Genomic DNA, 13,161 nt, shown 5'->3' on the forward strand with positions numbered 1-13,161 from the left:
GAATGCGGAAAGAGACCAGCCATGCTGGAGTGGGGGGCGTAAGGAGGGCCTGGCCACCAGGCCTTGTGAGCTGGGTCCTCCCATCTTCTCCCAGGGGCTCTGCCTGAGGCTGGGGAAGACCGTTACAGCGGACAAACCTCCCAGCTCCCAGGATGAGGGGCTCCACCTGTCCCCCTTCCGGCCTTCCAAGCCGTGGGAGCCCTGGAGGGTAGGGACCCAAAGGCCGTGGAGGACCCACTCTCACCCTCCTGGAGGCCCCAGCTGGCCGCAAAGGGAGTGTCATCTCGCTGGGCTGCCTTTGGTGGGGGGGGGGGGGAAAATGGAGATTACTAACTGGCACCTTGCTGTTTATAGGCAGACAAGGCCTGGCCTCGAATCTCACCTCTGTCACCAGGGGGCTGAGAGTACTTCAGCACTTTGGGGCCTCGGGCTCCTCATCTGTAAAATGGGTTTGTTCTTCCTTCCCAGTTCGGGTCGAAAAAGTGTGTTGACCGCTTAGTACGGGGCGCGGCACGTGGCGGGGGCTAACCACAGGCGTAGTACGTTACACTCCTTGCCTGCAAGCGGCCCAGGGGTTGCAAATTCCCCGCAGCCTCAGCCCGCAGCTGAACGAGAGCTCCGTGCGGGCAGGGCCGTCGTTTGTCTTGTTCGTGTCTGTTCGCGCGGCCACCGGCGAGCCCGGCACCCGGTGGGGGCTCCGTAGCGCGGGGCGAACGCGTGCATGAACGCTGAACGAATGAGTGATGAACGAACGAGTGAATGACCTGCTCCTTTCCCAAACTAGGAGGTTCAGTTCCAAGGTCCCACCTGTCTCCTGCCCCGGCCCAGGCTACACTTACCTGCGGCGCGCCTCAGTTTCCCTCTCCGTGAGTGGGCGGGAACAGGGGCAGCCTCGCGGCGCCGGAGGGAGAGCGGCCGCAGGCGTCGCGCACAACCCCNATCGGGACAAAGGAGGCGGCTGGGGGCGGCGGCCGCTTTGCCCGGAGCCGGTGTTTCCCCCACCCCCATTGCATGCCCGCCACCGCGGCCCGCAGTTCCGCGCCCCAGGCTGGCCTCTGGATTCCTCGGGACGCCTCGGGATATTTAAAATTAACGGAGGAGGAGGGCGTCTTGGCATCCCCCAGGGTGGTCTGGAGGACTCCGGGGGGGGTTAAGGGGCGGAGTGCGGCTCCTGGCGACGTCTGGCGCCCATTTCGCAGGTGGGGAAACTGAGGACGGTCCGTAGCGTTTGATGTCGGGTTCCGTCGGCAGTGACTGCGCGGCGTGGGCATGACTGAGTATCGTGGTGCCCCCCCTTCCCCCCCCCGCCCCGCCTCAGGCGGGCCGACCGGAGTTGCTTCTCTAGCTATCGCTCCCCCTCCAGCTGTCGCCCAGTGGGCTGAGCCCCTTCGTCCCTCTAGCCTCGCCCAGCTCCTTGGCGGAGGGGGGAAGACGGCGTCGCCTGGCAGGGTTAAATGACAGGGTGCGTGGAGCTCGCCTGGCACCGCGCCTGCACGTCGCCCGCGCTAGGCACGCGGTAGCTGCCGGGTGCCTGTCATCCCTGTGTCCCCAGCATCGAGCTCTCGCCACTCAGCCTGCCCCGGTGGGAGAAGGGTTCACCTGGGCCAGAGGCAGGGGTGTGGGGAGTTGCTGGGGGGGGCGGTCAGGAATAATATTTTCCTGTTAGGGTTGAAATCTGGGATTCCAGATGCAGGCTGCCTGGGTTTGAATCCCTGTGCAGCTACTTTTGAGCTGTGTGACCTTGGGCAATTGACTGTACTTCTCTGCGCCACAGATTATCCGCCAAGTGGGCATGGTGAGAACACCAGAGTTGTTCTGAGGCCGAAAGGAGAGAGGATCTGCGTGAAGTGTTCAGCTTCTCGGGGGTCTAGCAAAAAGTAATCGTCGCCGAGTTTTATTCAGCGCCTGCTGTTATTGCCAGAGTTGTTTTGCCGAGTGGCTGACCCCGGGAGAATGACCAGTGGCTGATTCACAGCGTGGGAGCAGGAGCCTCAGGCCTGGGCCACAGGCGACCAGGACTGACCTTGGGGCAGTCCCTCTGCTCAGTCTGTACCAGCTTCCTCTTCTGCCCGCGGGGAACCTAGGGGGTTCTGGTGCGAGCTTCCTCTTCGGGAGGATGGGTGGGTGACAAAGGCTCAGGTGACGCTGGCTGCATGGCTGGGCCCCGGGATGGTTAGGTTCCCGTCGGCATCGCTGCTGCTCTCGGTCCTGGGTTTTGGAGTACAGGGGCCCCCTGGGATGCATCCTTGGGTCCAGGCGTCAGCTTGGGCCTGGCTCGGAGTTGATGTTCCACCCGCGTCCTGACGGTGCCCAGCAGTGCCCTGTCCTTCCTACCGTCCTGCGTTCCTGATCAGAAATAACCAGACAGGAAACGTTTTCGGTTTGTGAACTGGGGTCCCCCGAAGGGGCCGAGTCTGGTTTGTTGGCCTGCCTGGCACATAGACGGCTTTGTTGCCGCGGGGCATGAGTGAACCCCCCCTGGGGCAGTGCTGTGAGCCCCTGGGAGTGGGGAGGGGGTGACCCCGCGTAAGCACGGTAGTCCCAGAGGGGGAGGCTGCAGGGTTGGGGTGGTGAGCTGGTGTCCTGCTGGGCGTGGTGACACTTGTGATAACGCCCAGCTAAGCGAGAAGGCGGCAAGTGTCCTTGAGGAAGAGGCTAGGGACGCCTGGGTGGCTCAGTCGGTTAAGCATCCGACTTCGGCTCAGTGATCTCACGGATAGTGGGTTTGAGCCCCGCGTCGGGCTCTGTGCTGACAGCACGGAGCTTGGAGCCTGCTTCTGTGTCTCCCTCTCTCTCTGACCCTCCCCTGCTCACGCTATCTCTCTCTCAGAAATAAATTTTAAAAAATTAAAATTAAAAAAATTTAAAAAAAACACTTGGGGAAGAGGCTATTTGTGGTTGTAGGCCCGGACCAGGCCCCGTGCCCTCCTGGGAGGCAGGTCCTTGGGCTCACCGTCCTCCGTGGCACCAGGAAGGCGGCGTGCCTGGTGACATGCAACCCCGGTGGCCCCAGGGCCCTTCCGTGTTCCCAGCTCTTACCGGGCGCACCCCCCACAGCCTGGCTGCTGAGGTCAGGGCCTCGTGTCCATTTTGCACGCTGAGAGCCTGAGGCCATCAGGAGCATGAGGTCAGAGCAGCTCACAGCTCAGGGCAGAGGGGGAAGGCAGCGGGGGGGGGGATCCCCTCTGCTGCTAGCTGTGCCCCCCCCGGGCCTGAGTGTGTAAGGCCACCCGTGGACCGGAGTTAAGGCCACGTTTTGCGGTCCCATGAAGAGGCAGTGCCACACTGGGGAAGACCTAAGCCATGGGCCTCTGAGGGACAGCAGGACAGTGGAAGACACCTGCCCTCAGCTTGCTGGTGGCCGAGGTGGGGACGGTCCTTTTGAACCTGCTCTTGGGCAGAGGGGGCAGGGACTGGGGAGCCCGGGTGGGGGGGGCGGCCTCAGTAGACTGGCGAGCAGGGCTTTAGAGCCTGTTTTTGCCGGAGCTGCGGCTGACATCCAAGGGTCAGGCCACCCGGGCCGAAGGAGGGCTGGGGGTCCGCAGTGGGAGGCTGGAGGATTGGTCCCGTGTGTTTTCAGGGGATCCAGATGGCCTCGGGTTTCCTTTGTCCTGACTGAGGGAGCTGGTGAGGACACGCTGCTAAGGTTGGGGACAAGGGAGTAGGTTCTCTTGCCCGCCCCTCCCGCTCCCCCACCCCGTGTGCGTTTGGAAGACCCCTTCCTTTGATCTCCTGGGCTTCCACTTCTGGGGTCACATCCTACTTTCTGGCTCTTCACTCTTGGGTGATCCTTTCCAATTCTGTGCCTCAGTTTCCTTATCTGTAAAGGGGGATTGGGACTGGCGTGCAGCAGGCTTGTTAAAGGGATTAAATGTATGGAATGCATGTTAGCTCCTTGATAATTGTTCTAGGGGGTCCAGGTCTCCCACACGCCGGCCCGGGCATCGACGCGGCCCAAGCTATGCCCCCCCCCTCACCCCGTGGCCTTTCCTGGATCAGGGCCTGGCGTTTCCTGATCGAAGAGGCTACCTTGACCCAGAAGGGCATGAGGGAAGTCCAGGAGAGGTGGGGTCCAGCTCGGACCAAGGGGAGTTCCGGGGAAACCAGCTAGTTTCCTCCGGGCTCTGATTCCCAGCGGCCCTCTCCTCTCCCTGCCCCCCAGCACGTGGAGACAGCTGCCCCTTCGTGGGCTCCGGCCTGCTGGGGATCCGCCTGCACACAGCGCCCCTGCCCTTGCACTCAGGCTGCCAGCTTCCTGGAGTCTGGGGACAGGTGTGGGGACCCACGTGTAGGGTCCCGGTAGTGCCTTTGGGTCGGAGAGCTGGCTTTCGGGGTTGGGGGCTGCTGACCATGATCCCCACGAGAGCAGGCGCCCCTCTAACTCATCACTGTGTCCCCGGGCTTGGGACGCTCAGCAGACATGTACTGAGCACCTGCCACGTGCCGATAATTGGGCCGGGGACCAGCCGTGGGCAAGATGGACAGTGCTCTCCGCTTACGGACTCAGGCTGCCAAGGCGGCACGTTCTCCGGCCCGAGAGAACTTCAGGCAGCAGAGAGCCCTCAGGAATAACGCCGAGCTGTGCAAGGCGATGGCAGGTGTGGGGCGGTGGGGCGTCTGGAGCCAGGGGGGAAGGGGTCTTCCAGAGGCACCTGCAGAGAAAGTCCCGCACAATAGCAAGGGGCAATCCAGGAAGGACATTCCAGGCAGAAGGAACAGAGAGTTCAGAGACCTTGAGGTGGGAAGGCGGGGAAGGGCAGGGGCTTTTGATTCTCTGCTGATGCCAGGGACGGTTCTGAGCAGCAGATGACGCGAGGAGATTTCTTAAAAACTCCGTTCTCAGGATAAACTTGCTGAGCCCGTGAAGAAATAAACAAACGCATTGGGGGGTGCCAGGGAGCACGGGGCAGGCATGCCCGTGGCCTGGTCACCCGGCTCTGTGCTCATGGGGGTGAGAGCCCCATACCTCGTTCCGCCCAGTCCTCCTGGCCTGGGGCAGGGCAGCAGACAGGGTTTTGAGGTCACCACTCCTCCCCAGGGGTCCCTCTGAACTGGGGCTGCTGCTGCCTCAGTTTCCTCATCAGTCCAGGGACCGCTTGGCTCCCCCCTGGACTTGTAGGTGCCTTCTAGGCTCCCAGCAGGTTCGGCCCCTGGGGTCCCCACCCCCTCACCGCCCAAGGTCTTGCTGCCATTGTTTGATTTCCCACTTCCTGCCCCCAAACCACCCCCACTCCCCAAACACACACATACTTCCCCTTCTGATACCGCGTTTTCTTCCGTTTTCTTCCTGCCCGGGTGGGAGGGCAGGCACCCCAGCAGTCGGGCCCTGGACACAAGGGGTCCAGGGGGAGGGACGAGACAGGTGGGGGTTGTCCCCCGCGGGAGGAGAGCATGGGGGTTGGGACGGGTCCCCTCCATCCAGCTGGCAGGCTGTCCAGGGGGGAGGTGGGGGCACCTGTCCTGTCTGGAGGCCTGTGGGGACAGGCTGAGGGCGGCTGTGGCGTTTGACGGCAGCCCCGGCAGGGACGGGGAACAGGCCAGGACAGGCGGTGCCCTTGGCAGCACAGACATGAGCGGGCCCCTCCTAGAGCACACAGCCCGTGGGGGAGGCAGGCGCTGACCACGTGGTCGTGCTGTGGGAGCCAGGGTTGCCCCCCTAAGCGAGCGCCCTGGAGCGAGGGAGGAGCAGGTGCGGTGGCCGGACAGGGGGACCCTCCTGGACCCCCCCACCCCCGCCCCCGGCCTGGCCTGCGGAGCCTGGAAGGCGGCGCTCCCTGAGCTGGGGTTCACATCAGGGTTTCTCGCCCTCCACGCTGCTGACGTTGGGGGCCCGATCTCCGGTACTGGGGCACTGTGGGATGTTTAGCACATCCTTGGCCTCTGTCCACGCCATAGCATGCCAGTTGTGACAGCAAAAATGTCTCCAGACGTTGCCAGATGTCCCTTGGGAGGCACAGTCGCCCCGGCTGAGAGCCGTGGAACGAGGGTGAGGGGAGCAGAGGACCTGCCTGGCCCAAGGCCTGGAGGTCCGAGGTGGCGGGGTCTCTGTGGCTGGGGAGAAGCAGCGGGTGGGGACGTGTCCCGTCGGCCCTGTAGGTCACCGTAAGGACTTCGGGCTTTTCCTCTGGGCGACAGGGCATTGGCTACAGTGGACCCGCACAGGTGGGCCAGGGAGCCTGTTGACAGTGACCGCAGCAGCCTGACCCTGCAGGAGGGAAGAAGGGGACAGGCTCCAGGGATGACACCCTCCCCCCACCCACCCAGGACGCCTCCGCAGACGTGGGCACAGTGGCAGGGCCGTCCCCCGAGGGCCTGGTCCCAGGACAGACTCCAGGGATGTGGACTTAGCTGCCTTTGACCTTCAGGCAAGCCTGGCCTTGTGGGGGCGGGGAGTCTCCCTGGCGTGGTTCAGAACCATTTCTAATTAAGGCTGTGATTGCTCAAGGACAGCAGGTTCCATCCTGTCTGGAGGGAGAACCTCCCCTTCCAGTGCTGCCCCCTCGCGTCGATGTCCATCTTTCCAGAGAAAGCCAGCAGCCGGCCTGTACTTCGTGCCAAAGGTCGGGTGCTAGTCACGGTTATGTGCTTCGCCCACGGTGAGGAGGACATTAGAAAGTGCAGGGTCTGGGGACCCAGGAGAGCCCGCTAGCTTCAGCCGCTCCGGCTTCAGCCTCTCACAGCATCACGGGCACCATCACTGGCCCCGGGAGAGTCTGGGTTTTCCTGTCTGCTGTGCTTCCCGTTGCTGGCCGCCCGTGCCAGGCACCAGCCCCCTGAACAGAGGGCGAACCTGCGGCTCAGCGAGGTGGAGGGGCTTGCCTGAGGCTGCAGCGGCCGGAAGGTGGCGGTCCCGCCGCCCTCGGCTCCTGCCCTGGCCAGGGGGTCCGCTCCTGCTTCCGAGCCTTCCAAGACGCCGTTCCCCTGCCAGGAACGCTCCTCCCCCAGGGCCAAGCCCCCTTCCCAGCTCAGCTTCCACCTCGCCTCCCTGGCTATCGCCCACCCTGTCCGCTGTAGCATCCTGGCACCCGGTCTGCTGGGTCCCCGGCGTGGCCCTCACGCATTGGCAGTGACCGGCACTGGTGTACTGACCCACTTGCAGCCTGGGTCCCGCACCTGCCGCTGAGCTTGGAGCAGGCAGAGTCCGGGCTGTCCCTCCCTACCCCCCCCAGGGCTGCCTGAGTGCCTCCACGGTCCAGGACCCGGCTGCTTAGGGCTCTTCCCGGGCCAGCTGCAGCTCCCTGCGGGGCACAGGCTACCCTCTGCTGCACCCTGTCCCCGGTGTTCCGGAAGACTCGGGGGACTCACACATGCCACCTGTTTGAGAGAGGGACTGATGTCACTTCCCTGCTGTCGGTTCCCTCATGTCTGGCCATCACGAAATACTGGCTCTTCTCCGTCCCTGAGTGGTTACTGAACACTTAGTGGTACTGGGCTTCCAGAAACACTTAGTGGTACTGGGCTTCCAGAACATTCACCTGAAACAGACCCTCGTTTCCACGGCAGTGGGGTTGCAGGTCGGGGGTCCCCTTCCTTGCACCTCCAGCTCCTTGGCTGGGCGAGGGGACGCCCGTCTGGTAGCGGAAGCACCGACGGTGTGGAGGGTGGAGATGGGCGCAGGCTGTCGTCGGCGGGGAGGACGCCGGTAGGTGACGTCAGGAGCAAAGAAACAGAGAACGCCAGCTGGCGAGTTTCTCACTTGGATGAGGCAGGACGGCAAGCCTGAGACCTGACTAAAGATCCGCCCCATGGGTGGGCCCCCAGCCCCCGCCCCGAGCCTGGGAGCCATCGGGGTCCCAGTGGAGTCACCTTGCTTTGTCTTCCAGGGCTCTGGTGTCCAGCCTGAGTTCCAGCCTCGCTGAGCCGACCGCCCTACGAGCTTCCTCCCGCGGGAGTCTCCCCCGGCACCGACCATGTCTATTATGGACCACAGCCCCACCACGGGCGTGGTCACGGTCATTGTCATCCTCATTGCCATCGCGGCCCTGGGGGCCCTGATCCTGGGCTGCTGGTGCTACTTGCGGCTGCAGCGCATCAGCCAGTCGGAAGACGAGGAGAGCATCGTGGGGGATGGCGAGACCAAGGAGCCCTTCCTGCTGGTGCAGTACTCGGCCAAGGGACCGTGCGTGGAGAGGAAGGCCAAGCTGACCCCCAGCGGCCCGGAAGTCCACGGCTGAGCAGGGATGCGGAGGCCCCCAGGCCTGGGTGCAGCCAGTGGAGAGGCGGGGGTGGGGTGAAGCCTCGGCCACGGCCGCTGAGAGGAAGGGCTGACGCTTACTGGCATGGCCTCGCCGGGCCCCGTCACCGCATGCACGGCCTCCCGGGTCCTGGCCGTCCTGAGCCAGGACTCGGCAGCCCTGGGCACCCCCTCAGCCTCCTGGTGGGACTGCCCATTGCAGGCAGTGGGCAGGCCTGACCTCGCCAGGGCTCACGACCCTATAGCGCTTTTGTTACTTGAATGTTTAGCTGAGCCTGTTTTTGACGGAGCTACTACTGTAACGCGTGAACTCACCAACCTGTGAACTGTAAATAGGCCCTGGAAGCATGTGCTTAAAGCCTTTTTTGCTGAGTTTTAAAAATACCACGTAGAGCACATGGGACTGACCGTGCGACTGTTATCGCACAACGATAAGCTGNTGTGGGGATTTCTGCTTGGCTAGCAATGGATGGAGGAACCACACCCCCCTGCTTCGGTCGCTAAATACCAGTTCCCGTTGAGAGTGGAGTTACTGCAAGGAAGCCACTGCCGCCTGGGAGCNCACCAGAGCCTGTGGCCTCGACCTTTATCGCAAACCCAGCCAGCCCAGGAAAAAGGAAATCGTGTTTTCTTGTTTGTTGCCGTATTTAATATTTTCTGCACTGGAGGGTGGGGGGAGGGGACTTTGAGGGGTTTTTTTTTCTTCCCCTTTCACATGTTCGTTTGTTTCCTTTCTTCTCGGAGTACCAGCCACCTGCTGGGTCCCGGACTCCTTTCCCCAGTGGGCCACCTAGGAGAGTTCCCCCAACCCTGTTCGGAGAGCCCTGAGTGCAGCCAAGGGTCACCTGCCTGACAGCCAGCTGTCAGCGAGGTGGGCGCCTTGGGGAGGGCGCGGGGCGGGGAGAGGCAGCGTCAGGTCCATGACTGGGTTTCTGTGAAGAGGAGGAGCCGTGGCTCTCGGTAGGGCCGGCACCCCCACAGCCTGCATCCCCAAGGCGTCCCACTTCGGTGAACTTGCTAATTGTTCATCCCACCGCCTGGAGCGCACCCTCAGCTATCATGATTAAAACGAAGCTTGTGTCGGCATCCGTCGTAATAAACTGGGGGCCAGCCCGGGCTTCGCCAGCCTCCCCACAGCCGTACCCCCTCACAGCTCTGACCTGCTCAGGCTGGCTGAGGCTTCTCCTCTGCAAAGAATGTTGAACTAATCTACTTTCTAGAACCCCAAGGAAGAAGCTTAGGGAACACTTCATCTTAGCAGCACTTAACCTGGGGATCAGACTTGGTGTATCAGCTTGGGGGTAGGGAGAAGGGTAGCTCTCTAGCAATGTGAGCTGAAGGTGGGCTTATGATGCCCCGGGGGGCTACTGAGGAGCCCCTGCCAGGCAGCTGGGCTTTATGTAGCCCAGGAGAAGCCCAGGAGAAAAGTCAGCCCCTAAGTGGGGACGGCCAAGCCTGAGAAGTCAGGCAGGAGACCCTCGGAGCCCCCGTGGGCTGGAGGCGGCCAGCAGGTTCTACGATGCCCCATGGAAGATTGGGGATGGCTGGCTTCCTGCTGAAGGGCCCTCCCAACAAACGCAGAAGGTGTAGGGGTGTTTGAAACGTTCCCCTGGCATTTCGGAATTTACAGGCCTTCTACCTTGCCTGCCCGCAGCACACATCCAGCTTGTCTCCGTGGGGAGCTGAGGACCCCCTGGGGCTGACCCTGACCCTGGTCTTCCCCTTGAGGTTTTGGTTCTGAAACTTTCCCTTCCCCCTGGGTTTCCTGGTGGTTGCTGGATCCCACCACGTCCGGCTGCCAGGGATGGTGCCCTGCAGGGGGCAGTGGGTGCTGGGTCAGGGTCACGGGCACAGCAGGGCACCAGCGGGGCAGGGCTCTGCGGGGCCAGTGGGAGTGCCTGGAGAGGCTGACAACCACCACATAATAGTGCTCACTGTTCTATCAAGAGCTATTTTTTTTTAAGGGTAGACGCCAGAACCACACGCTCACGCGGCTTAGTTATGACCTCTGATTGCATTCTTTCTGAATAGCACGACTGCGGTGTTCAGGTCTTCCGGCCGGCCAGGCAACCAGCCTCTCATCCCGCATGTCCTCACCGAAGCAGCAATAGGGGACGGGGAGGGAACTCGGGACACTGAGCCACTGAAATGCAGACCAGCTTTTCAGACCAGCCTTCAGATGGACTGTGCTACTGTTTCCGTCTCAAAGCTACCAAGTCTGTGCAATAAGTGGAAGGGATGTCATCCCTGTTCAATAAACGCTGAATGACATTCAACGTGATTTTCTAGACCACTGAGAAAATCTTTATTTACAATAAATTTCAATAAAATTTGCATAAATATATTCCCAATGTACAGTTTTCTCCTCTGATTTCTTCATGTCATTTTAAAAGTCAGCCTGTCCTGTTCTCATCGCTCCTCTCGGACGCCAGCGCGGAGCTGACGTTGGAAGGCGGAGGGGGGCCGCCCGGGAGCCGGGGGTGCCCCGAAGAAGGCTCAGGGTGGCCGGGGCGGGCCTCCCCNCTCCAGCCGCCGCTCCAGGGTGGCCACCAGGATCTTGAGCCACGCGTTCTCGGCAAGCAGGCCCTCCGAGGCGTCGGCCAGCTCCCGCAGCTTCCGGGCCAGCTCCTCGAGCTCGCGGCTCTTGCGCTCGTACAGCGCCCGCAGCTGCTCGCTGTGCAGCCGCAGGAGGCCGTGCTGCTCCTCCAGGGCCCGCTTCTGCCGCAGCAGGCGGTGCTCGTCCCTGCGCGCGCTCGACAGCCGGGCCTCCACCTGCGCCTGCGCGCGCTGCAGGGCACCGATCTCGGCGCGCAGCTTGCGGATCTCTCTCTCCAGGTGCGACACGTGCCCCTGCTGGAAGGCGGCCTCGCTCCGCAGGCACTCTCGGGTGGGGGGCCGAGCCGGGCCCCGGGGCGCAGGAGCCGGGTCTGAGTGGTGCAGGACGAACCTCAGCAGGTTGGGGAGGGTGACGGGGAGGTCTTCGGGGTACTTGACGCTGCGGTCCTTTCTGGAGAGAGAGGAGGGGGGGTCGGGTGAGGGCGCCGCTACCGAGGCTACTTCCCAGCAGCAAGGTAAGCCAGCAAGCAAGGGGTTACTGGGCAAGGCTTCTCCTACAGGGCGGAGGCTGTCCCGTGTGCATGTTCTGTAGGTAAGGTGGCTTCTCTCAAATGTATGTCTGTGTGTCTGTTCCCGAGGACAGAGAGCTCGGTTGCTGTTACCGACCTTCTAAGAAAGACAAGAAGCTCCCAGGCCCGAGCCTCCAGCCAGGGACAGAGGGTGCTGGCAGCGTGTGGGCAGAGGGGCCCTTTGAGCTCTGAGAGGCCCAGAGGCGGGTAAGGAAGGGCGTGCCCAGCAGGACGTCGCCTGTGTCACTCTGCAGCCATCAACAGTGCTTGGTGAAACAGGAAAGCCTGAAGACGCAGCCAGCAGTGAGGACGTATTATTCAGAGCAGGAGTGACTCTTAGTCACTCTTAGTGACTCGCTGCACTAAGTCAGTCACTGGGGGTGACTATAACCCCCCCCACACAGGGGCATCTGGCAACATCTGGAGACAGTTTTACTACCATGATCGGGGAGGTGTCACTCAGGCCCTGACTCGGGACAAACAGACCCACCAAGGGACTCGGAGAAACGAAGGCTGCCCCGCCCTGGGAGCACAGAAAAGGGAAGGAAAGTGACATATGGCGGGGTTGCCCCCAAACCTCTGTTGCAAGCCCTGATGCAGAAAACTCGGTTTGAGAAGCTGTCCTGTAACTGTCTGGTGACCAGGATCCCTAGCACGTGCGCGGTGACCTGTGTAAACACAAACTGCTGCACTGGGTCAAAGCCACCAGCTGGTTCCGGTGGGGGGGGGGGGCTGTCAGACAGCAGCTATGGGGTACTAAGGCAATGGGAGTGACGAGCAGGGACCTCGGGGCCGCCTGCCAGGCAGACCACAAGGCTGCCGCTCCCCGTCATGAAAGCCCAGCCCTGCGGCCTCCCTGCGCCCCTGCACGGCCTCCCCCGTGGAAGGGGTAACCAGAACGTCAGCCCTGCGGCCTCCCTGCGCCGCTGCACGGCCTCCCCCGTGGAAGGGGTCACCAGAACGTCAGCCCTGCGGCCTCCCTGCGCCGCTGCACGGCCTCCCCCGTGGAAGGGGTGAGGAGGGTGGTGCTGCCCCCACGGGACTGCCGGAAGCGGGGCAGAGTTACCTGAACGCTGAGCGTTACCCTAAAAACAATCAAACTGTTCTTTAAAAACCCAATCGGAAATGCCTCCTTAATAGCTTGCACACCCTCTCCACATACAAAGCCAGGGGCCAAATACCTAAGACGAAAGGTGTTCTGCGGATGGGTAGCTCTTTCCCAATGAAATAAGTATCACAGGGAAACTAGAATCACATATGCCTCATTTTATACACGACTCAGGGAGACTTTCAGGGAAATGGACAAGTCAAATATTTGGAGTAACATATAACCACACCTCCTGTAAAGCATGGTTTTCTTAACCTCCAGAAGCTTTGTCTGGGCAGGGCCTCCCAGCCATTCAACGGGGCCCACCACCACCTGGCGCCTGTGAGGTGCAGGGCGGGAAGGAGGGCCGAGGCCGGATGCGCCCCTGGATGCGCGCAGGCCCGGCGCTGTGGGGCAGAGCAGCTGGAGGGGCCCCGGTGTGTGCTGGAGACCCTCACGGGAGCGAGAACGACATCGTCCGCACACTCTTTCAGAGTCGGGCTCCTGGCGCCGTCCCCGGGGACCTACCTAACACGTGGGCCGAACCGCTTTCCGGCTTCCCACAAGCAGCAGGACGCAGGAGTGAACCAAGTCCCCAGAAGGGAATCCTCTCGGAAGCACGGCGGTGAAAGGCCCCACGGTGTGACTCCCCTCCGAATTCACCAGGAGGGTGTTCACGCACCTCGGACGCCCCAACGGCCAAGCGCGCGGCTGACACACGGGGCATGCATGAGGGAACTCGTGCACAGACGGGC

At 62.3% G+C, this 13,161-nt stretch overlaps 2 protein-coding genes and 2 long non-coding RNA genes across 4 annotated transcripts in view; 2 read left to right on the top strand and 2 right to left on the bottom strand.

The window, feature by feature from the left end:
• Positions 1–929, bottom strand: part of LOC144239242 (uncharacterized) — a 56,990-nt gene extending 56,061 nt beyond the window's left edge. Inside the window, exon 1 of the long non-coding RNA XR_013337348.1 lies at positions 840–929. This is a non-coding gene — a long non-coding RNA (uncharacterized LOC144239242). The remainder of the gene's footprint in view (positions 1–839) is intronic.
• Positions 930–7,823: 6,894 nt separating this feature from the next.
• SNN (stannin) lies at positions 7,824–8,590 on the top strand. The gene has a single exon (XM_077773263.1). It carries the CDS (start codon positions 7,911–7,913, stop codon positions 8,172–8,174), a length of 264 nt encoding a protein of 87 aa, XP_077629389.1. The 5' UTR covers positions 7,824–7,910; the 3' UTR covers positions 8,175–8,590.
• A 172-nt stretch (positions 8,591–8,762) lies between these two features.
• On the top strand, positions 8,763–10,538 carry LOC144239241 (uncharacterized). The gene is made up of 2 exons (XR_013337347.1): positions 8,763–9,065; positions 10,226–10,538. It is a non-coding gene; the product is annotated as an uncharacterized LOC144239241 (long non-coding RNA).
• Positions 10,473–13,161, bottom strand: part of TXNDC11 (thioredoxin domain containing 11) — a 65,232-nt gene continuing 62,543 nt past the window's right edge. The window contains 2 exon segments of the mRNA XM_077773264.1: positions 10,473–10,714; positions 10,716–11,201. Coding sequence (XP_077629390.1) covers positions 10,588–10,714; positions 10,716–11,201 — 613 coding nt within the window. The 3' untranslated portion in view covers positions 10,473–10,587.

This window comes from Crocuta crocuta, unplaced genomic scaffold (assembly GCF_008692635.1).
Source record: "Crocuta crocuta isolate KB4526 unplaced genomic scaffold, BGI_CrCroc_1.0 scaffold16, whole genome shotgun sequence".
NCBI lineage: Eukaryota > Metazoa > Chordata > Mammalia > Carnivora > Hyaenidae > Crocuta > Crocuta crocuta.